This window comes from Coregonus clupeaformis, unplaced genomic scaffold (assembly GCF_020615455.1).
Source record: "Coregonus clupeaformis isolate EN_2021a unplaced genomic scaffold, ASM2061545v1 scaf0449, whole genome shotgun sequence".
NCBI classification, from domain to species: domain Eukaryota; kingdom Metazoa; phylum Chordata; class Actinopteri; order Salmoniformes; family Salmonidae; genus Coregonus; species Coregonus clupeaformis.
In genome coordinates this window covers 177,835-202,703 of record NW_025533904.1, presented here as the reverse complement: position 1 = coordinate 202,703, position 24,869 = coordinate 177,835, and the positions used below count along the sequence as shown (strand labels likewise).

Below are 24,869 nucleotides of genomic sequence, written 5' to 3'. Positions count from 1 at the left end.
TAGACTACAATATATCTGGTCAAAACCATATTCCCTATATAGACTACAATATATCTGGTCAAAACCCTATTCCCTATATAGACTACATTATATCTGGTCAAAACCCTATTCCCTATATAGACTACAATATATCTGGTCAAAACCCCTATTCCCTATATTGACTACAATATATCTGGTCAAAACCCTATTACCTATATAGACTACAATATATCTGGTCAAAACCCTATTCTCTATATAGACTACAATATATCTGGTCAAAACCCTATTCCCTATATAGACTACAATATATCTGGTCAAAACCCTATTCCCTATATGACTACAATATATCTGGTCAAAACCCTATTACCTATATAGACTACAATATATCTGGTCAAAACCCTATTCTCTATATAGACTACAATATATCTGGTCAAAACCCTATTCCCTATATAGATTACAATATATCTGGTCAAAACCCTATTCCCTATATAGACTACAATATATCTGGTCAAAACCCTATTCCCTATATAGACTACAATATATCTGGTCAAAAACCCTATTCCCTATATAGACTACAATATATCTGGTCAAAACCCTATTCCCTATATAGACTACAATATATATGGTCAAAACCCTATTTCCTATATAGACTACAATATGTCTGGTCAAAACCCCTATTCCCTATATAGATTACAATATATCTGGTCAAAAACCCTATTCCCTATATAGACTACAATATATCTGGTCAAAACCCTATTCCCTATATAGACTACAATATATCTGGTCAAAACCCTATTCCCTATATAGACCAATATATCTGATCAAAACCCTATTCCCTATATAGACTACAATATGTCTGGTCAAAACCCTATTCCCTATATAGACTACAATATATCTGGTCAAAACCCTATTCCCTATATAGACTACAATATATCTGGTCAAAACCCTATTCCCTATATAGACTACAATATATCTGGTCAAAACCCTATTCCCTATATAGACCAATATATTTGATCAAAACCCTATTCCCTATATAGACTACAATATGTCTGGTCAAAACCCTATTCCTTATATAGACTACAATATATCTGATCAAAACCCTATTCCCTATATAGACTACAATATATCTGGTCAAAACCCTATTACCTATATAGACTACAATAGGTCTGGTCAAACCCTATTCCCTATATAGATTACAATATATCTGGTCAAAACCCTATTCCCTATATAGACTACAATATATCTGGTCAAAACCCCTATTCCCTATATAGACTACAATATATCTGGTCAAAACCCTATTCCCTATATAGACCAATATATCTGATCAAAACCCTATTCCCTATATAGACTACAATATGTCTGGTCAAAACCCTATTCCCTATATAGACTACAATATATCTGGTCAAAACCCTATTCCCTATATAGACTACAATATATCTGGTCAAAACCCTATTCCCTATATAGACTACAATATATCTGGTCAAAACCCTATTCCCTATATAGACCAATATATTTGATCAAAACCCTATTCCCTATATAGACTACAATATGTCTGGTCAAAAACCTATTCCTTATATAGACTACAATATATCTGATCAAAACCCTATTCCCTATATAGACTACAATATATCTGGTCAAAACCCTATTCCCTATATAGACTACAATATATCTGATCAAAACCCTATTCCCTATATAGACTACAATATATCTGGTCAAAACCCTATTCCCTATATAGACCAATATATCTGATCAAAACCCTATTCCCTATATAGACTACAATATGTCTGGTCAAAAACCTATTCCTTATATAGACTACAATATATCTGATCAAAACCCTATTCCCTATATAGACTACAATATATCTGGTAAAACCCTATTCCCTATATAGACCAATATATCTGATCAAAACCCTATTCCCTATATAGACTACAATATATCTGGTCAAAACCCTATTCCCTATATAGACTACAATATATCTGATCAAAACCCTATTCCCTATATAGACTACAATATATCTGATCAAAACCCTATTCCCCCCTATAGACTACAATATATCTGGTCAAAACCCTATTCCCTATATAGACTACAATATATCTGGTCAAAACCCTATTCCTTATATAGACTACAATATATCTGATCAAAACCCTATTCCCTATATAGACTACAATATATCTGGTCAAAACCCTATTCCCTATATAGACTACAATATATCTGATCAAAACCCTATTCCCTATATAGACTACAATATATCTGGTCAAAACCCTATTCCCTATATAGACCAATATATCTGGTCAAAACCCTATTCCCTATATAGACTACAATATATCTGGTCAAAACCCTATTCCCTATATAGACCAATATATCTGGTCAAAACCCTATTCCTATATAGACTACAATATATCTGGTCAAAACCGTATTCCCTATATAGACTACAATATATCTGGTCAATATATCTACCTCAACCCGTCGTTGCCCCCGCATATTGACTCTGCAACGTACCCCTGTATATATAGCCTCCCTACTGTCACTTTATTTTACTTCTGCTCTTTTTTTTCTCAACACTTTTTTGTTGTTGTTTTATTCTTACTTTTTTTGTTTAAAATAAATGCACTGTTGGTTAAAGGCTGTAAGTAAGCATTTCACTGTAATGTCTGCACCTGTTGTATTCGCATGGACCAATAAAATTTGATTTGATTTGATTTGATATTCCCTATATAGACTACAATATATCTGGTCAAAACCATATTCCTATATAGACTACAATATATCTGGTCAAAACCTATTCCCTATATAGACTACAATATATCTGGTCAAAACCCTATTCCCTATATAGACTACAATATATCTGGTCAAAACCCTATTCTCTATATAGACTACAATATATCTGGTCAAAACCCTATTCCCTATATAGACTACAATATATCTGGTCAAAACCCTATTCCCTATATAGACCAATATATCTGATCAAAACCCTATTCCCTATATAGACTACAATATATCTGGTCAAAACTCTTTCCCTATATAAACTACAATATATCTGGTCAAAACCCTATTCCCTATATAGACTACAATATATCTGGTCAAAACCCTATTCCCTATATAGACTCAATATATCTGATCAAAACACTATTCCCTATATAGACCAATATATCTGATCAAAACCCTATTCCCTATATAGACTACAATATATCTGGTCAAAACCCTATTCCCTATATAGACTACAATATATCTGATCAAAACCCTATTCCCTATATAGACTACAATATATCTGGTCAAAACCCTATTCCCTATATAGACTACAATATATCTGGTCAAAACCCTATTCCCTATATAGACTACAATATATCTGGTCAAAACCCTATTCCCTATATAGACTACAATATATCTGGTCAAAACCCTATTCCCTATATAGACTACAATATATCTGGTCAAAACTCTTTTCCCTATATAAACTACAATATATCTGGTCAAAACCCTATTCCCTATATAGACTACAATATATCTGGTCAAAACCCTATTCACTATATAGACCAATATATCTGATCAAAACCCTATTCCTATATAGACTACAATATGTCTGGTCAAAACCCTATTCCTTATATAGACTACAATATATCTGATCAAAACCCTATTCCCTATATAGACTACAATATATCTGGTCAAAACCCCTATTCCCTATGTAGACCAATATATCTGATCAAAACCCTATTCCCATATAGACTACAATATATCTGGTCAAAACCCTATTCCCTATATAGACTACAATATATCTGGTCAAAACCCTATTCCCTATATAGACTACAATATGTCTGGTCAAAACCCTATTCCCTATATAGACTACAATATATCTGATCAAAACCCTATTCCCTATATAGACTACAATATATCTGGTCAAAACCCTATTCCCTATATAGACTACAATATGTCTGGTCAAAACCCTATTCCTTATATAGACTACAATATATCTGATCAAAACCCTATTCCCTATATAGACTACAATATATCTGGTAAAAACCCTATTCCCTATATAGACCAATATATCTGATCAAAACCCTATTCCCTATATAGACTACAATATATCTGGTCAAAACCCTATTCCCTATATAGACTACAATATATCTGGTCAAAACCCTATTCCCTATATAGACTACAATATATCTGGTCAAAACCCTATTCCCTATATAGACTACAATATATCTGGTCAAAACCCTATTCCCTATATAGACTACAATATATCTGGTCAAAACCCTATTCCCTATATAGACTACAATATATCTGATCAAAACCCTATTCCCTATATAGACTACAATATATCTGGTCAGAACCCTATTCCCTATATAGACTACAATATATCTGGTCAAAACCCTATTCCCTATATAGACTACAATATATCTGGTCAAAACCCTATTCCCTATATAGACCAATATATCTGGTCAAAACCCTATTCCCTATATAGACTACAATATATCTGGTCAAAACCCTATTCCCTATATAGACCAATATATCTGGTCAAAACCCTATTCCCTATATAGACTACAATATATCTGGTCAAAACCGTATTCCCTATATAGACTACAATATATCTGGTCAATATATCTACCTCAACTAGTCGATGCCCCCGCACATTGACTCTGCAACGGTACCCCCTGTATATATAGCCTCCCTACTGTCACTTTATTTTACTTCTGCTCTTTTTTCTCAACACTTTTTTGTTGTTGTTTTATTCTTACTTTTTTTGTTTAAAATAAATGCACTGTTGGTTAAAGGCTGTAAGTAAGCATTTCACTGTAATGTCTGCACCTGTTGTATTCGGCGCATGTGACCAATAAAATTTGATTTGATTTGATTTGATTTGATATTCCCTATATAGACTACAATATATCTGGTCAAAACCATATTCCCTATATAGACTACAATATATCTGGTCAAAACCCTATTCCCTATATAGACTACAATATATCTGGTCAAAACCCTATTCCCTATATAGACTACAATATATCTGGTCAAAACCCTATTCTCTATATAGACTACAATATATCTGGTCAAAACCCTATTCCCTATATAGACTACAATATATCTGGTCAAAACCCTATTCCCTATATAGACCAATATATCTGATCAAAACCCTATTCCCTATATAGACTACAATATATCTGGTCAAAACTCTTTTCCCTATATAAACTACAATATATCTGGTCAAAACCCTATTCCCTATATAGACTACAATATATCTGGTCAAAACCCTATTCCCTATATAGACCAATATATCTGATCAAAACACTATTCCCTATATAGACCAATATATCTGATCAAAACCCTATTCCCTATATAGACTACAATATATCTGGTCAAAACCCTATTCCCTATATAGACTACAATATATCTGATCAAAACCCTATTCCCTATATAGACTACAATATATCTGGTCAAAACCCTATTCCCTATATAGACTACAATATATCTGGTCAAAACCCTATTCCCTATATAGACTACAATATATCTGGTCAAAACCCTATTCCCTATATAGACTACAATATATCTGGTCAAAATCCTATTCCTATATAGACTACAATATATCTGGTCAAAACTCTTTTCCCTATATAAACTACAATATATCTGGTCAAAACCCTATTCCCTATATAGACTACAATATATCTGGTCAAAACCCTATTCCCTATATAGACCAATATATCTGATCAAACCCTATTCCCTATATAGACTACAATATGTCTGGTCAAAAACCAATTCCTTATATAGACTACAATATATCTGATCAAAACCCTATTCCCTATATAGACTACAATATATCTGGTCAAAACCCTATTCCCTATGTAGACCAATATATCTGATCAAAACCCTATTCCCTATATAGACTACAATATATCTGGTCAAAACCCTATTCCCTATATAGACTACAATATATCTGGTCAAAACCCTATTCCCTATATAGACTACAATATGTCTGGTCAAAACCCTATTCCCTATATAGACTACAATATATCTGATCAAAACCCTATTCCCTATATAGACTACAATATATCTGGTCAAAACCCTATTCCCTATATAGACTACAATATATCTGGTCAAAACCCTATTCCCTATATAGACTACAATATATCTGGTCAAAACCCTATTCCCTATATAGACTACAATATGTCTGGTCAAAAACCCTATTCCTTATATAGACTACAATATATCTGATCAAAACCCTATTCCCTATATAGACTACAATATATCTGGTAAAACCCTATTCCCTATATAGACCAATATATCTGATCAAAACCCTATTCCCTATATAGACTACAATATATCTGGTCAAAACCCTATTCCCTATATAGACTACAATATATCTGGTCAAAACCCTATTCCCTATATAGACTACAATATATCTGGTAAAACCCTATTCCCTATATAGACTACAATATATCTGGTCAAAACCCTATTCCCTATATAGACTACAATATATCTGGTCAAAACCCTATTCCCTATATAGACTACAATATATCTGGTCAAAACCCTATTCCCTATATAGACCAATATATCTGGTCAAAACCCTATTCCCTATATAGACTACAATATATCTGGTCAAAACCCTATTCCCTATATAGACCAACATATCTGGTCAAAACCCTATTCCCTATATAGACTACAATATATCTGGTCAAAACCGTATTCCCTATATAGACTACAATATATCTGGTCAATATATCTACCTCAACTAGCCGTGCCCCGCACATTGACTCTGCAACGGTACCCCCCTGTATATATAGCCTCCCTACTGTCACTTTATTTTACTTCTGCTCTTTTTTTCTCAACACTTTTTTTGTTGTTGTTTTATTCTTACTTTTTTTGTTTAAAATAAATGCACTGTTGGTTAAAGGCTGTAAGTAAGCATTTCACTGTCATGTCTGCACCTGTTGTATTCGGCGCATGTGACCAATAAAATTTGATTTTATTTTATTTGATATTCCCTATATAGACTACAATATATCTGGTCAAAACCATATTCCCTATATAGACTACAATATATCTGGTCAAAACCCTATTCCCTATATAGACTACAATATATCTGGTCAAAACCCTATTCCCTATATAGACTACAATATATCTGGTCAAAACCCTATTCCCTATATAGACTACAATATATCTGGTCAAAACCCTATTACCTATATAGACCACAATATATCTGGTCAAAACCCTATTCTCTATATAGACTACAATATATCTGGTCAAAACCCTATTCCCTATATAGACTACAATATATCTGGTAAAAACCCTATTCCCTATAAGACCAATATATCTGATCAAAACCCTATTCCCTATATAGACTACAATATATCTGGTCAAAACTCTTTTCCCTATATAAACTACAATATATCTGGTCAAAACCCTATTCCCTATATAGACTACAATATATCTGGTCAAAACCCTATTCCCTATATAGACCAATATATCTGATCAAAACCCTATTCCCTATATAGACCAATATATCTGATCAAAACCCTATTCCCTATATAGACTACAATATATCTGGTCAAAACCCTATTCCCTATATAGACTACAATATATCTGATCAAAACCCTATTCCCTATATAGACTACAATATATCTGGTCAAAACCCTATTCCCTATATAGACTACAATATATCTGGTCAAAACCCTATTCCCTATATAGACTACAATATATCTGGTCAAAACCCTATTCCCTATATAGACTACAATATATCTGGTCAAAACTCTTTCCCTATATAAACTACAATATATCTGGTCAAAACCCTATTCCCTATATAGACTACAATATATCTGGTCAAAACCCTATTCCCTATATAGACCAATATATCTGATCAAAACCCTATTCCCTATATAGACTACAATATGTCTGGTCAAAAACCCTATTCCTTATATAGACTACAATATATCTGATCAAAACCCTATTCCCTATATAGACTACAATATATCTGGTCAAAACCCTATTCCCTATGTAGACCAATATATCTGATCAAAACCCTATTCCCTATATAGACTACAATATATCTGGTCAAAACCCTATTCCCTATATAGACTACAATATATCTGGTCAAAACCCTATTCCCTATATAGACTACAATATGTCTGGTCAAAAACCTATTCCTTATATAGACTACAATATATCTGATCAAAACCCTATTCCCTATATAGACTACAATATATCTGGTCAAAACCCTATTCCCTATATAGACTACAATATATCTGGTCAAAACCCTATTCCCTATATAGACTACAATATATCTGGTCAAAACCCTATTCCCTATATAGACTACAATATATCTGGTCAAAACCCTATTCCCTATATAGACTACAATATATCTGATCAAAACCCTATTCCCTATATAGACTACAATATATCTGGTCAGAACCCTATTCCCTATATAGACTACAATATATCTGGTCAAAACCCTATTCCCTATATAGACTACAATATATCTGGTCAAAACCCTATTCCCTATATAGACCAATATATCTGGTCAAAACCCTATTCCCTATATAGACTACAATATATCTGGTCAAAACCCTATTCCCTATATAGACCAACATATCTGGTCAAACCCTATTCCCTATATAGACTACAATATATCTGGTCAAAACCGTATTCCCTATATAGACTACAATATATCTGGTCAATATATCTACCTCAACTAGCCGGTGCCCCCGCACATTGACTCTGCAACGGTACCCCCTGTATATATAGCCTCCCTACTGTCACTTTATTTTACTTCTGCTCTTTTTTCTCAACACTTTTTTTTGTTGTTGTTTTATTCTTACTTTTTTGTTTAAAATAAATGCACTGTTGGTTAAAGGCTGTAAGTAAGCATTTCACTGTCATGTCTGCACCTGTTGTATTCGGCGCATGTGACCAATAAAATTTGATTTTATTTTATTTGATATTCCCTATATAGACTACAATATATCTGGTCAAAACCATATTCCCTATATAGACTACAATATATCTGGTCAAAACCCTATTCCCTATATAGACTACAATATATCTGGTCAAAACCCTATTCCCTATATAGACTACAATATATCTGGTCAAAACCCTATTCCCTATATAGACTACAATATATCTGGTCAAAACCCTATTACCTATATAGACTACAATATATCTGGTCAAAACCCTATTCTCTATATAGACTACAATATATCTGGTCAAAACCCTATTCCCTATATAGACTACAATATATCTGGTAAAAACCTATTCCCTATATAGACCAATATATCTGATCAAAACCCTATTCCCTATATAGACTACAATATATCTGGTCAAAACTCTTTTCCCTATATAAACTACAATATATCTGGTCAAAACCCTATTCCCTATATAGACTACAATATATCTGGTCAAAACCCTATTCCCTATATAGACCAATATATCTGATCAAAACCCTATTCCTATATAGACCAATATATCTGATCAAAACCCTATTCCCTATATAGACTACAATATATCTGGTCAAAACCCCTATTCCCTATATAGACTACAATATATCTGATCAAAACCCTATTCCCTATATAGACTACAATATATCTGGTCAAAACCCTATTCCCTATATAGACTACAATATATCTGGTCAAAACCCTATTCCCTATATAGACTACAATATATCTGGTCAAAACCCTATTCCCTATATAGACTACAATATATCTGGTCAAAACTCTTTCCCTATATAAACTACAATATATCTGGTCAAAACCCTATTCCCTATATAGACTACAATATATCTGGTCAAAACCCTAGTCCCTATATAGACCAATATATCTGATCAAAACCCTATTCCCTATATAGACTACAATATGTCTGGTCAAAACCTATTCCTTATATAGACTACAATATATCTGATCAAAACCCTATTCCCTATATAGACTACAATATATCTGGTCAAAACCCTATTCCCTATGTAGACCAATATATCTGATCAAAACCCTATTCCCTATATAGACTACAATATATCTGGTCAAAACCCTATTCCCTATATAGACTACAATATATCTGGTCAAAACCCTATTCCCTATATAGACTACAATATGTCTGGTCAAAAACCTATTCCTTATATAGACTACAATATATCTGATCAAAACCCTATTCCCTATATAGACTACAATATATCTGGTCAAAACCCTATTCCCTATATAGACTACAATATATCTGGTCAAAACCCTATTCCCTATATAGACTACAATATATCTGGTCAAAACCCTATTCCCTATATAGACTACAATATATCTGGTCAAAACTCTTTTCCCTATATAAACTACAATATATCTGGTCAAAACCCTATTCCCTATATAGACTACAATATATCTGGTCAAAACCCTATTCCCTATATAGACTACAATATGTCTGGTCAAAACCCTATTCCTTATATAGACTACAATATATCTGATCAAAACCCTATTCCCTATATAGACTACAATATATCTGGTCAAAACCCTATTCCCTATATAGACTACAATATATCTGGTCAAAACCCTATTCCCTATATAGACTACAATATGTCTGGTCAAAAACCTATTCCTTATATAGACTACAATATATCTGATCAAAACCCTATTCCCTATATAGACTACAATATATCTGGTAAAAACCCTATTCCCTATATAGACCAATATATCTGATCAAAACCCTATTCCCTATATAGACTACAATATATCTGGTCAAAACCCTATTCCCTATATAGACTACAATATATCTGGTCAAAACCCTATTCCCTATATAGACTACAATATATCTGGTCAAAACCCTATTCCCTATATAGACTACAATATATCTGGTCAAAACCCTATTCCCTATATAGGCTACAATATATCTGGTCAAAACCCTATTCCCTATATAGACTACAATATATCTGATCAAAACCCTATTCCCTATATAGACTACAATATATCTGGTCAGAACCCTATTCCCTATATAGACTACAATATATCTGGTCAAAACCCTATTCCCTATATAGACTACAATATATCTGGTCAAAACCCTATTCCCTATATAGACCAATATATCTGGTCAAAACCCTATTCCCTATATAGACTACAATATATCTGGTCAAAACCCTATTCCCTATATAGACCAACATATCTGGTCAAAACCCTATTCCCTATATAGACTACAATATATCTGGTCAAAACCGTATTCCCTATATAGACTACAATATATCTGGTCAATATATCTACCTCAACTAGCCGGTGCCCCCGCACATTGACTCTGCAACGGTACCCCCCTGTATATATAGCCTCCCTACTGTCACTTTATTTTACTTCTGCTCTTTTTTTCTCAACACTTTTTTTGTTGTTGTTTTATTCTTACTTTTTTTGTTTAAAATAAATGCACTGTTGGTTAAAGGCTGTAAGTAAGCATTTCACTGTCATGTCTGCACCTGTTGTATTCGCGCATGTGACCAATAAAATTTGATTTGATTTGATTTGATATTCCCTATATAGACTACAATATATCTGGTCAAAACTATATTCCCTATATAGACTACAATATATCTGGTCAAAACCCTATTCCCTATATAGACTACAATATATCTGGTCAAAACCCTATTCCCTATATAGACTACAATATATCTGGTCAAAACCCTATTCCCTATATAGACTACAATATATCTGGTCAAAACCATATTACCTATATAGACTACAATATATCTGGTCAAAACCCTATTCTCTATATAGACTACAATATATCTGGTCAAAACCCTATTCCCTATATAGACTACAATATATCTGGTCAAAACCCTATTCCCTATATAGACCAATATATCTGATCAAAACCCTATTCCCTATATAGACTACAATATATATGGTCAAAACTCTTTTCCCTATATAAACTACAATATATCTGGTCAAAACCCTATTCCCTATATAGACTACAATATATCTGGTCAAAACCCTATTCCCTATATAGACCAATATATCTGATCAAAACCCTATTCCCTATATAGACCAATATATCTGATCAAAACCCTATTCCCTATATAGACTACAATATATCTGGTCAAAACCCTATTCCCTATATAGACTACAATATATCTGATCAAAACCCTATTCCCTATATAGACTACAATATATCTGGTCAAAACCCTATTCCCTATATAGACTACAATATATCTGGTCAAAACCCTATTCCCTATATAGACTACAATATATCTGGTCAAAACCCTATTCCCTATATAGACTACAATATATCTGGTCAAAACTCTTTTCCTATATAAACTACAATATATCTGGTCAAAACCCTATTCCCTATATAGACTACAATATATCTGGTCAAAACCCTATTCCCTATATAGACCAATATATCTGATCAAAACCCTATTCCCTATATAGACTACAATATGTCTGGTCAAAAACCTATTCCTTATATAGACTACAATATATCTGATCAAAACCCTATTCCCTATATAGACTACAATATATCTGGTCAAAACCCTATTCCCTATGTAGACCAATATATCTGATCAAAACCCTATTCCCTATATAGACTACAATATATCTGGTCAAAACCCTATTCCCTATATAGACTACAATATATCTGGTCAAAACCCTATTCCCTATATAGACTACAATATGTCTGGTCAAAAACCTATTCCCTATATAGACTACAATATATCTGATCAAAACCCTATTCCCTATATAGACTACAATATATCTGGTCAAAACCCTATTCCCTATATAGACTACAATATATCTGGTCAAAACCCTATTCCCTATATAGACTACAATATATCTGGTCAAAACCCTATTCCCTATATAGACTACAATATATCTGGTCAAAACCCTATTCCCTATATAGACTACAATATATCTGATCAAAACCCTATTCCCTATATAGACTACAATATATCTGGTCAGAACCCTATTCCCTATATAGACTACAATATATCTGGTCAAAACCCTATTCCCTATATAGACTACAATATATCTGGTCAAAACCCTATTCCCTATATAGACCAATATATCTGGTCAAAACCCTATTCCCTATATAGACTACAATATATCTGGTCAAAACCCTATTCCCTATATAGACCAACATATCTGGTCAAAACCCTATTCCCTATATAGACTACAATATATCTGGTCAAAACCGTATTCCCTATATAGACTACAATATATCTGGTCAATATATCTACCTCAACTAGCCGGTGCCCCCGCACATTGACTCTGCAACGGTACCCCCCTGTATATATAGCCTCCCTACTGTCACTTTATTTTACTTCTGCTCTTTTTTTCTCAACACTTTTTTTGTTGTTGTTTTATTCTTACTTTTTTTGTTTAAAATAAATGCACTGTTGGTTAAAGGCTGTAAGTAAGCATTTCACTGTCATGTCTGCACCTGTTGTATTCGGCGCATGTGACCAATAAAATTTGATTTTATTTTATTTGATATTCCCTATATAGACTACAATATATCTGGTCAAAACCATATTCCCTATATAGACTACAATATATCTGGTCAAAACCCTATTCCCTATATAGACTACAATATATCTGGTCAAAATCCTATTCCTATATAGACTACAATATATCTGGTCAAAACCCTATTCCCTATATAGACTACAATATATCTGGTCAAAACCCTATTACCTATATAGACTACAATATATCTGGTCAAAACCCTATTCTCTATATAGACTACAATATATCTGGTCAAAACCCTATTCCCTATATAGACTACAATATATCTGGTAAAAACCTATTCCCTATATAGACCAATATATCTGATCAAAACCCTATTCCCTATATAGACTACAATATATCTGGTCAAAACTCTTTTCCCTATATAAACTACAATATATCTGGTCAAAACCCTATTCCCTATATAGACTACAATATATCTGGTCAAAACCCTATTCCCTATATAGACCAATATATCTGATCAAAACCCTATTCCCTATATAGACCAATATATCTGATCAAAACCCTATTCCCTATATAGACTACAATATATCTGGTCAAAACCCTATTCCCTATATAGACTACAATATATCTGATCAAAACCCTATTCCCTATATAGACTACAATATATCTGGTCAAAACCCTATTCCCTATATAGACTACAATATATCTGGTCAAAACCCTATTCCCTATATAGACTACAATATATCTGGTCAAAACCCTATTCCCTATATAGACTACAATATATCTGGTCAAAACTCTTTTCCCTATATAAACTACAATATATCTGGTCAAAACCCTATTCCCTATATAGACTACAATATATCTGGTCAAAACCCTAGTCCCTATATAGACCAATATATCTGATCAAAACCCTATTCCCTATATAGACTACAATATGTCTGGTCAAAAACCTATTCCTTATATAGACTACAATATATCTGATCAAAACCCTATTCCCTATATAGACTACAATATATCTGGTCAAAACCCTATTCCCTATGTAGACCAATATATCTGATCAAAACCCTATTCCCTATATAGACTACAATATATCTGGTCAAAACCCTATTCCCTATATAGACTACAATATATCTGGTCAAAACCCTATTCCCTATATAGACTACAATATGTCTGGTCAAAAACCTATTCCTTATATAGACTACAATATATCTGATCAAAACCCTATTCCCTATATAGACTACAATATATCTGGTCAAAACCCTATTCCCTATATAGACTACAATATATCTGGTCAAAACCCTATTCCCTATATAGACTACAATATATCTGGTCAAAACCCTATTCCCTATATAGACTACAATATATCTGGTCAAAACCCTATTCCCTATATAGACTACAATATATCTGATCAAAACCCTATTCCCTATATAGACTACAATATATCTGGTCAGAACCCTATTCCCTATATAGACTACAATATATCTGGTCAAAACCCTATTCCCTATATAGACTACAATATATCTGGTCAAAACCCTATTCCCTATATAGACCAATATATCTGGTCAAAACCCTATTCCCTATATAGACTACAATATATCTGGTCAAAACCCTATTCCCTATATAGACCAATATATCTGGTCAAAACCCTATTCCCTATATAGACTACAATATATCTGGTCAAAACCGTATTCCCTATATAGACTACAATATATCTGGTCAATATATCTACCTCAACTAGCCGGTGCCCCCGCACATTGACTCTGCAACGGTACCCCCCTGTATATATAGCCTCCCTACTGTCACTTTATTTTACTTCTGCTCTTTTTTTCTCAACACTTTTTTTGTTGTTGTTTTATTCTTACTTTTTTTGTTTAAAATAAATGCACTGTTGGTTAAAGGCTGTAAGTAAGCATTTCACTGTAATGTCTGCACCTGTTGTATTCGCGCATGTGACCAATAAAATTTGATTTTATTTTATTTGATATTCCCTATATAGACTACAATATATCTGGTCAAAACCATATTCCCTATATAGACTACAATATATCTGGTCAAAACCCTATTCCCTATATAGACTACAATATATCTGGTCAAAACCCTATTCCTATATAGACTACAATATATCTGGTCAAAACCCTATTCCCTATATAGACTACAATATATCTGGTCAAAACCCTATTACCTATATAGACTACAATATATCTGGTCAAAACCCTATTCTCTATATAGACTACAATATATCTGGTCAAAACCCTATTCCCTATATAGACTACAATATATCTGGTAAAAACCTATTCCCTATATAGACCAATATATCTGATCAAAACCCTATTCCCTATATAGACTACAATATATCTGGTCAAAACTCTTTTCCCTATATAAACTACAATATATCTGGTCAAAACCCTATTCCCTATATAGACTACAATATATCTGGTCAAAACCCTATTCCCTATATAGACCAATATATCTGATCAAAACCCTATTCCCTATATAGACCAATATATCTGATCAAAACCCTATTCCCTATATAGACTACAATATATCTGGTCAAAACCCTATTCCCTATATAGACTACAATATATCTGATCAAAACCCTATTCCCTATATAGACTACAATATATCTGGTCAAAACCCTATTCCCTATATAGACTACAATATATCTGGTCAAAACCCTATTCCCTATATAGACTACAATATATCTGGTCAAAACCCTATTCCCTATATAGACTACAATATATCTGGTCAAAACCCTATTCCCTATATAGACTACAATATATCTGGTCAAAACTCTTTTCCCTATATAAACTACAATATATCTGGTCAAAACCCTATTCCCTATATAGACTACAATATATCTGGTCAAAACCCTATTCCCTATATAGACCAATATATCTGATCAAAACCCTATTCCCTATATAGACTACAATATGTCTGGTCAAAAACCTATTCTTTATATAGACTACAATATATCTGATCAAAACCCTATTCCCTATATAGACTACAATATATCTGGTCAAAACCCTATTCCCTATGTAGACCAATATATCTGATCAAAACCCTATTCCCTATATAGACTACAATATATCTGGTCAAAACCCTATTCCCTATATAGACTACAATATATCTGGTCAAAACCCTATTCCCTATATAGACTACAATATGTCTGGTCAAAACCCTATTCCCTATATAGACTACAATATATCTGATCAAAACCCTATTCCCTATATAGACTACAATATGTCTGGTCAAAACCCTATTCCCTATATAGACTACAATATATCTGGTCAAAACCCTATTCCCTATATAGACTACAATATATCTGGTCAAAACCCTATTCCCTACATAGACTACAATATATCTGGTCAAAACCCTATTCCCTATATAGACTACAACATATCTGGTCAAAACCCTATTCCCTATATAGACTACAATATGTCTGGTTAAAACCCTATTCCCTATATAGACTACAATATATCTGGTCAAAACCCTATTCCCTATATAGACTACAACATATCTGGTCAAAACCCTATTCCCTATATAGACTACAATATGTCTGGTTAAAACCCTATTCCCTATATAGACTACAATATATCTGGTCAAAACCCTCAATGGTTAAACACCTGCCGTGTGGTTGCTGCCTCCTCTTTACAGGTGTGTCTGTGTGTGTGTGTGTGTGTGTGTGTGTGTGTGTGTGTGTGTGTGTGTGTGTGTGTGTGTGTGTGTGTGTGTGTGTGTGTGTGTGTGTGTGTGTGTGTGTGTGTGTGTGTGTGTGTGTGTGTCATCATGTTGTTTTTTAATGAGTGAAGGTGATAATGATGCAGCAAGGGAGTCATTACAGAGAGAAGACAGAAACAGAGAGAGAGAGAGGGGGAGGAAGGAGGGTGTGAGGAGGCATGGAGAGAGAGAGAGAGAGAGAGAGAGAGAGAGAGAGAGAGAGAGAGAGAGAGAGAGAGGGAGGGGCGTGAGGAGGCATGGAGAGAGGAGGGAGGGAGAGAGAGAGAGAGAGAGAGAGAGAGAGAGAGAGAGAGAGAGAGAGAGAGAGAGAGAGAGAGGAGGCATGGAGAGAGGAGGGAGGGAGAGAGAGGGGAAGAGAAAGGGAGAGTGAGATAATGAATGCATGTAAATGTCCCAGTGACAGATGAGTTTCTCTCAGCTCTCAGGTCATAAACACTGGAGCCATTTAGTCATGTGACAGGACACTCTTACCCGCTCCAGGGTGGACAGATCTAGGATCAGCTTCCTCTTCCCCAATCCTGACCTTCATCATTAGGGGCGACTTCACCCTACACCCCTGGGTTCTTTACAACTGCCATGAAGTGATAGAATGTTGTTATGATGAGTTTCTAGGGTATCAAGTGATCAAGGATATCAGAATATACTTAAGACACTTTTGATGGGGGGGTTCACATTAAATATTTAATATGGTACCAAGGTTAGTTATAACAGAAGGACAGAGCTTTGCCTCTACCATCTCCCTCACTCCAGAACAAAGATCCACTCATCACGGGCACTCCCGTTCTTTGCTGTTATTACCCTTTAACCCCCAAGTCACTGTATCCTGTCTGTCCACCATGCTATCATAAACATCAGTAATCTCCTCTGACATAACGGAATGTAGACTCCGTGGCACCAAGCCAATTATCTAGTAACTCTAACCTGGTCTCCATGATACTATTATCACATGACATCATAAAACTATTAAAAACCTCATATCAAATGTGGAAAGTGTTCTTGAATGGAGTGTACTTCTCTGTAGTGTACTACTACAGACCGCCAACCTCTAGTCCAATTCAAATCTGGACTTGGAAGCCAGTTCCACTGCTGTTTGTTCACATTGTTCCCCACTAATCAGGGCCTGATTTAGACCTGGGACACCAGTCGTTTATCCCCTCTAATCAGGGCCTGATTTAGACCTGGGACACCAGTCATTCTTCCCCTCTAATCAGGGACTGATTTAGACCTGGGACACCAGGTGTGTTATCAGGTATAACAGTAAAACCCGGCAGTAGTCCAGACCTCGTGGGGTAAGAAAAAAAAAAAAATGCGTCATTCTAACCGTCTACCTCCCTGTCTGTCTAACCAGTTTGTCTGTCTGTCTAACCTGTCTGTCTGTCTGTCTGTCTATAGGTTCTCGGGGGTTCCGCCCAGTAACCTAGGCAACAATACCAAGCTGGTGGATTGGATGCCTCAAAATGACCTGTTGGGTAAGAAGCACTTCTCTACTTCATGTTCTCTGTTCTTTTTGATCTTTCTTTTTTCCTGTCCTTGTTCCCTCCCTCCCCCCTCCCTCCCTCCCTCCCTCCCTCCCTGCCTCTCTGTCTCTCTGTCTCTCTGTCTGTCTGTCTGTGAGGAGGGAAGGAGGGGAGGGGTGAGGAGGGGAGAGGAGGGGTGAAGAAGGGTTAGGGTGAGGAGGGGTGAGGAGGGGAGAGGAGAGGCGAGATTGAGGAGGGGTGAGGAGGTGAGAGGCAAGGTTGAGGAGAGGAGAGGAGAGGAGAGGAGAGGAGAGGAGAGGAGAGGAGAGGAGAGGAGAGGAGAGGAGAGGAGAGGAGAGGAGAGGAGAGGTGACCCTGAGCTGAGAAATACATAACTCATTATATCATTAACAGTCAATGATTCAAACACACACTATGGCTGTTGCTGCCCTGTGTCTCTGAGGACTGTCTGGCAGCTGGTTAGTAACTCACCTCAGTCACACTGGATGTGTCCCAATTATATTATATATCCCAAGATATTAACTGAGTCCCAAATAGCCCATATCACAACACTGTTAGGACCAGGGCCCATATCACGACACTGTTAGGACCAGGGCCCATATCATAGGACCAGGGCCCATATCACAACACTGTTAGGACCAGGGCCCATATCACGACACTGTTAGGACCAGGGCCCATATCACGACACTGTTAGGACCAGGGCCCATATCACAACACTGTTAGGACCAGGGCCCATATCACGACACTGTTAGGACCAGGGCCCATATCACGACACTGTTAGGACCAGGGCCCATATCACGACACTGTTAGGACCAGGGCCCATATCACGACACTGTTAGGACCAGGGCCCATATCACAACACTGTTAGGACCAGGGGGTAGTGTACTATGTAGGGGACCATTTGGCAACACTGTCAGGAATGTCAGCTTCTTTGCTTTGCTTTCACCCTCTAGCTGAAACAATAGTCTGCAACACAGGGATGTTCAGTTGATGACCAACAACACACACACACCCTAACCCCTCCCCCCTCTCTCTCTTCTCTCTCTCCCCCCTCTCTCCCTCTCCCTCTCTCTCTCCCCCCTCTCTCCCTCTCCCTCTCTCTCTCCTCCCTCTCTCTCTCTCCCTCTCTCTCTCTCCTCCCTCTCTCCTCCCTCTCTCCTCCCTCTCTCCTCTCTCTCCTCTCTCCCTCTCTCTCCTCTCTCTCTCTCCTCTCTCCTCCCTCTCTCCTCCCTCCTCCCTCTCACCTCTCTGTCCTTCCCCTCTCTCCAGGCCATACCAAAACAGTAGCATTCCTGTCCCATGGTGGTCTGAACAGTATCTATGAAGCGATGTACCACGGTGTTCCTGTAGTGGGGGTGCCTCTGTTTGGGGACCATTATGACACCATGACCAGGGTGGAAGCTAAAGGGATGGGCATCATGGTTCACTGGAAGAGGATGACAGAGGAGGAGCTGTACCAGGCGCTGAACACTGTGATCAACAACAGCAGGTACATGGATAGATACACACACACACACATACACACACATACACACATATACACATATACACACACATACACACACATACACACACACACACACACACTTACACACACATACACACACATACACACTTACACACATATACACACACATACACACACATATACACACTTACACACATATACACATATACACACACATATACACACACATATACACACACATATATACACAAACACACACTTACACACACATACACACACATACACACACATACGCACACACGATGCATAGATGCACACACACACACTCACACACACTTACACACATATACACACACATACACACACACACATATATACACAAACACACACTTACACACACATACACACACATACACACATATACACACACATATACACACACATATACACACACACACACTTACACACATATACACACACATACACACATATACACACACATATACACACACATATACACACATATACACACTTACACACACATACACACATATACACACACATATACACACACATATACACACACACACACACACATACACACACATACACACACACACATACACACTTACACACATATACACACACATACACACACATATACACACACATATACACACACACACACACTTACACACATATACACACACATACACACACATACACACACACATACACACTTACACACATACACACACATATACACACTTACACACATATACACACACATATACACACACATATATACACAAACACACACTTACACACACATACACACACATACACACACATACACACACATACACACATATACGCACACACGATGCATAGATGCACACACACACACTCACACACACTTACACACATATACACACACATATACACACACATGATGATGAAATGATGTTGTAGTAGTGTAGGTGGTAGAAGTTCAGTTTGGGCTAACTACTGCCATCTGGTGTCTCAGTGTGGTACTGCACCACTACACCACTCAGTTCAGTTTGGGCTAACTACTGCCATCTGGTGTCTCAGTGTGGTACTGCACCACTACACCACTCAGTTCAGTTTGGGCTAACTACTGCCATCTGGTGTCTCAGTGTGGTACTGCACCACTACACCACTCAGTTCAATTTGGGCTCATTATACCACACTCACTGCACTGAATGCAATTTCCATCCACACACACACCTTCTCTCTCTTTCTAACCGTATGTGTCTGTGTGTGTGTGTGTGTGTGTGTGTGTGTGTGTGTGTGTGTGTGTGTGTGTGTGTGTGTGTGTGTGTGTGTGTGTGTGTGTGTGTGTGTGTGTGTGTGTGTGTGTGTGTGTGTGTGTGTGTGTTTTAGCTATCGTCAGCGTGCCCAGGTACTCTCTTCCATCCATAAGGACCAACCAGGTCACCCGGTAACGAGAGCTGTCTATTGGATAAGCTACATCCTCCGTCACCATGGCGCCATCCACTTACGATCCTCTGTCTACACTGTCCCCACCTACCAGTACTTCCTGTTGGACGTGGTGCTGGTCGTAGGGGCGGGGCTGGCCCTGATTGGCTACCTGTTCTACCGGATAGGAGGGCTACTGAGGTCAAGGGTTAAGGTTCAGGAGTGTGGGGGAGAGGTTACCCACGGCCACGGCGACGGCAGCGACGACAAGGCCAACGGACATTGCCATAGCAACGGGGCGGTTGCTAACGGGAGGCACAAACGTAACGGAGCGCCGGCGAAGAACGACAAGAAGATGAAGTAGAGAGGAGGAGACTCTAGGGTCAGAGGTCAGAGAGGAAGCTGATTCTACTGTAGAGATATGTTTAGGGGAGAACAGAACAGGTGTGTGTGTGTTTGGAGGGGAGGGGGGAAGAATCTCAACCCATGCTTACAAAACAACAACAACAACCAAGGAGTTGGAAAGTCCAAAATAGAAAATAACAGGAAATAAGAAAGAAACCTGAAACTTGATTCCTCTCTGTCTCTCTCTCTCTCTCTCTCCTCTCTCTGTCCTCCACTCTCTCCCTCTCTCCTCTCCTCCCCACTCTCTCCCTCTCTCTCTCTCTCTCTCTCTCTCCCTCTCTTCTCCTCCTCTCTCTCTCTCTCTCTCTCTCTCTCTCTCTCTCTCTCTCTCTCCCTCTCTCTCTCTCTCTCTCTCTCTCTCTCTCTCTCTCTCTCTCTGTCCCCCACTCTCTCCTCTCCTCCTCTCTCTCTCCCTCCCTCTCTCCCTCTCCCCCCTCTCCCTCTCATCTCTGGAATGGAAGGATGAAGAAGCTCTGAACAACAACAACAACAAACTATGTTAGTTTTTGAAGGAGAAGCTATGGCACGGCTCACCAAGCGACTGTGGATAGACAAGACATCTATTTATTATGTATAACAACAACACATACATGCTAAGCTATTCTTTAATAAGATTATTTTTGTATTTATTGTATTTCACTCATGAATCAGTTCAACTGCAGTATACAGTACATCCTAACAGGGTTGTAATGATACCAGGATCACATTACCACCATACTCATTTCTTCCTGGCAGTAAACTTTAAACTCTAAACTACTCCTTTAAAAATCTGCTTTATGTCAAATAATGTGTCGTATAGTTTAGAAGAAAAACAACTAATATGACTCTGGGTGACAACAGAAGGATGTGTGTTTTTCAACAATAGGACTGTTTTCCTCAGTAAATGGAATTCAATAACTAAAGCACCTGATTAAGCTGATTAAGGTCCTGAAGACCAGCTGATCAGCAGAACCAGGTCCTGAAGACCAGCTGATCAGCAGAACCAGGTCCTGAAGACCAGCTGATCAGCAGAACCAGGTCCTGAAGACCAGCTGATCAGCAGAACCAGGTCCTGAAGACCAGCTGATTAACAGAACCAGGTCCTGAAGACCAGCTGATTAACAGAACCAGGTCCTGAAGACCAGCTGATCAGCAGGACCAGGTGCGTTAGACCAGGTGATCAGCAGAACCAGGTCCTGAAGACCAGGTGATCAGCAGAACCAGGTCCTGAAGACCAGCTGATCAGCAGAACCAGATCCTGAAGACCAGCTGATCAGCAGGACCAGGTCCTGAAGACCAGCTGATCAGCAGGACCAGGTGCGTTAGACCAGCTGATCAGCAGGACCAGGTGCGTTAGACCAACCTACACGCCCGGCAGCTCTCCAGGGGGAGGGTTGGCCATTGCCTGGTGTGTGTTATGTTAGTTAGTATACAGTATATTTAGATATGATGTCTGTCTGTCTCTAAGTCTGTCTGTCTGTCTGTAAAAGAGTTCACTCACGTGCTTCCCTCATTCCCTCTAGACCGTCTCAAATGGTCCCCTAGTCCCTATATAATACACTACTGCTGACCAGAACCCCTAGGGCTGGGTCTCAAATGGTCCCCTAGTCCCTATATAATACACTACTGCTGACCAGAACCCCTAGGGCTGGGTCTCAAATGGTCCCCTAGTCCCTATATAATACACTACTGCTGACCAGAACCCCAAATGGTCCCCTAGTCCCTATATAATACACTACTGCTGACCAGAACCCCTAGGGTTGATTTTCTCATTATTAAGAAAGTTCAAATTAGATGTGTTTTTGGTTGTTGAGTCAAATCGACCACGCCCATTTCAAGCTTATCTTTATTAAAAAGTTAGCTAGTTGACTCATTGATCCAGCTTTTCTAGTGTACACCTCTGACCTCTCTGACCCCTCTGGGCTCTCTGACCCCTCTGACCCCTCTGACCCCTCTGACCTCTCTGACACCTCTGACCCCTCTGACCCCTCTGACCTCTCTGACCTCTCTGACCCCTCTGACCCCTCTGACCCCTCTGACCTCTCTGACCTCTCTGACCTCTCTGACCCCTCTGACCCCTCTGACCCCTCTGACCTCTCTGACCCCTCTGACCTCTCTGACCCCTCTGACCCCTCTGACCCCTCTTGACCTCTGACCTATCTGGATCCAGTAGTGCACTACATTGGGAAGAGGGGCCATTTGAGAGGCAGTCTAGATCTATATTTGAATACCTTATTGTAATGAACAGTAGGCGGTTGGCTGAAGCAGAGAGGTGATGTTTGGAACAATGAAGTTATGTGTGTGTGTAGAAGGGTTTGGCATTGTTAATGTCAGGTGTGTGTGTGTGTGTGTGTGTGTGTGTGTGTGTGTGTGTGTGTGTGTGTGTGTGTGTGTGTGTGTGTGTGTGTGTGTGTGTGTGTGTGTGTGTGTGTGTGTGTATGTGAGTAAGTGAGTGTCTGTGTGTGTGCCTTCTTGCATGTCTCCACAGCAACCTGTTCAGTTGTTGTCATAGTAACCAGCGACTGTTTAGACGACTGGACTCTGAGTGTTGACGACCTGTTAGAGACTGTTTACCAAGTTGCTGGTTCACACTGGATCACACACCGGCAAAACAGATCACACTGGATCATACTGGATCACACCAGATCATACCGGATCATACCGATCATACAGGATCATATCGGATCATACCGGAAACACACCGGATCATACTGGATCATAGCGTTCATACCGGATCACACCGGATTGTACTGGGTTCTAAAGCAAGAAGCTGTATTAATAAACCAACTTGACTGACAGTTATCTAACCAATCAGAGGAGAGGAGGACGCAGGACAATAACCAAACAACCAACAATGTCCTTTAGAAAAGGAAACGTTTCCAGACTCTAGGGAGTTTGTCCCAAATGGCAACCTATTCCCTATAGGGCTGTAGTCTAAAGTAGTGCACTATATAGGGAATAGGGTTTCATTGGGGATGCACCCTAGAG

At 37.6% G+C, this 24,869-nt stretch overlaps 1 protein-coding gene across 3 annotated transcripts in view; it reads left to right on the top strand.

Annotated features, from left to right (window-relative positions):
* ugt8 (UDP glycosyltransferase 8) overlaps nt 1-23,854 on the top strand; it is a 111,069-nt gene extending 87,215 nt beyond the window's left edge. The window contains exons 5-9 of one of the 3 annotated variants that reach the window (XR_006658680.1): nt 18,504-18,580; nt 19,859-20,078; nt 21,462-21,886; nt 22,364-22,826; nt 22,889-23,854. Coding sequence is in view for 1 of the 3 variants with exons in the window: in XM_045215467.1 (XP_045071402.1) it covers nt 18,504-18,580; nt 19,859-20,078; nt 21,462-21,861 (697 nt within the window). In the remaining 2 variants the exon portion in view is untranslated. Of the gene's footprint in view, nt 1-18,503; nt 18,581-19,858; nt 20,079-21,461; nt 21,887-22,363 lie in introns of all 3 variants that reach the window. The other 2 variants (XR_006658679.1, XM_045215467.1) reach the window with 2 other exon arrangements.
* The last annotated feature ends 1,015 nt before the right edge of the window (nt 23,855-24,869 follow it).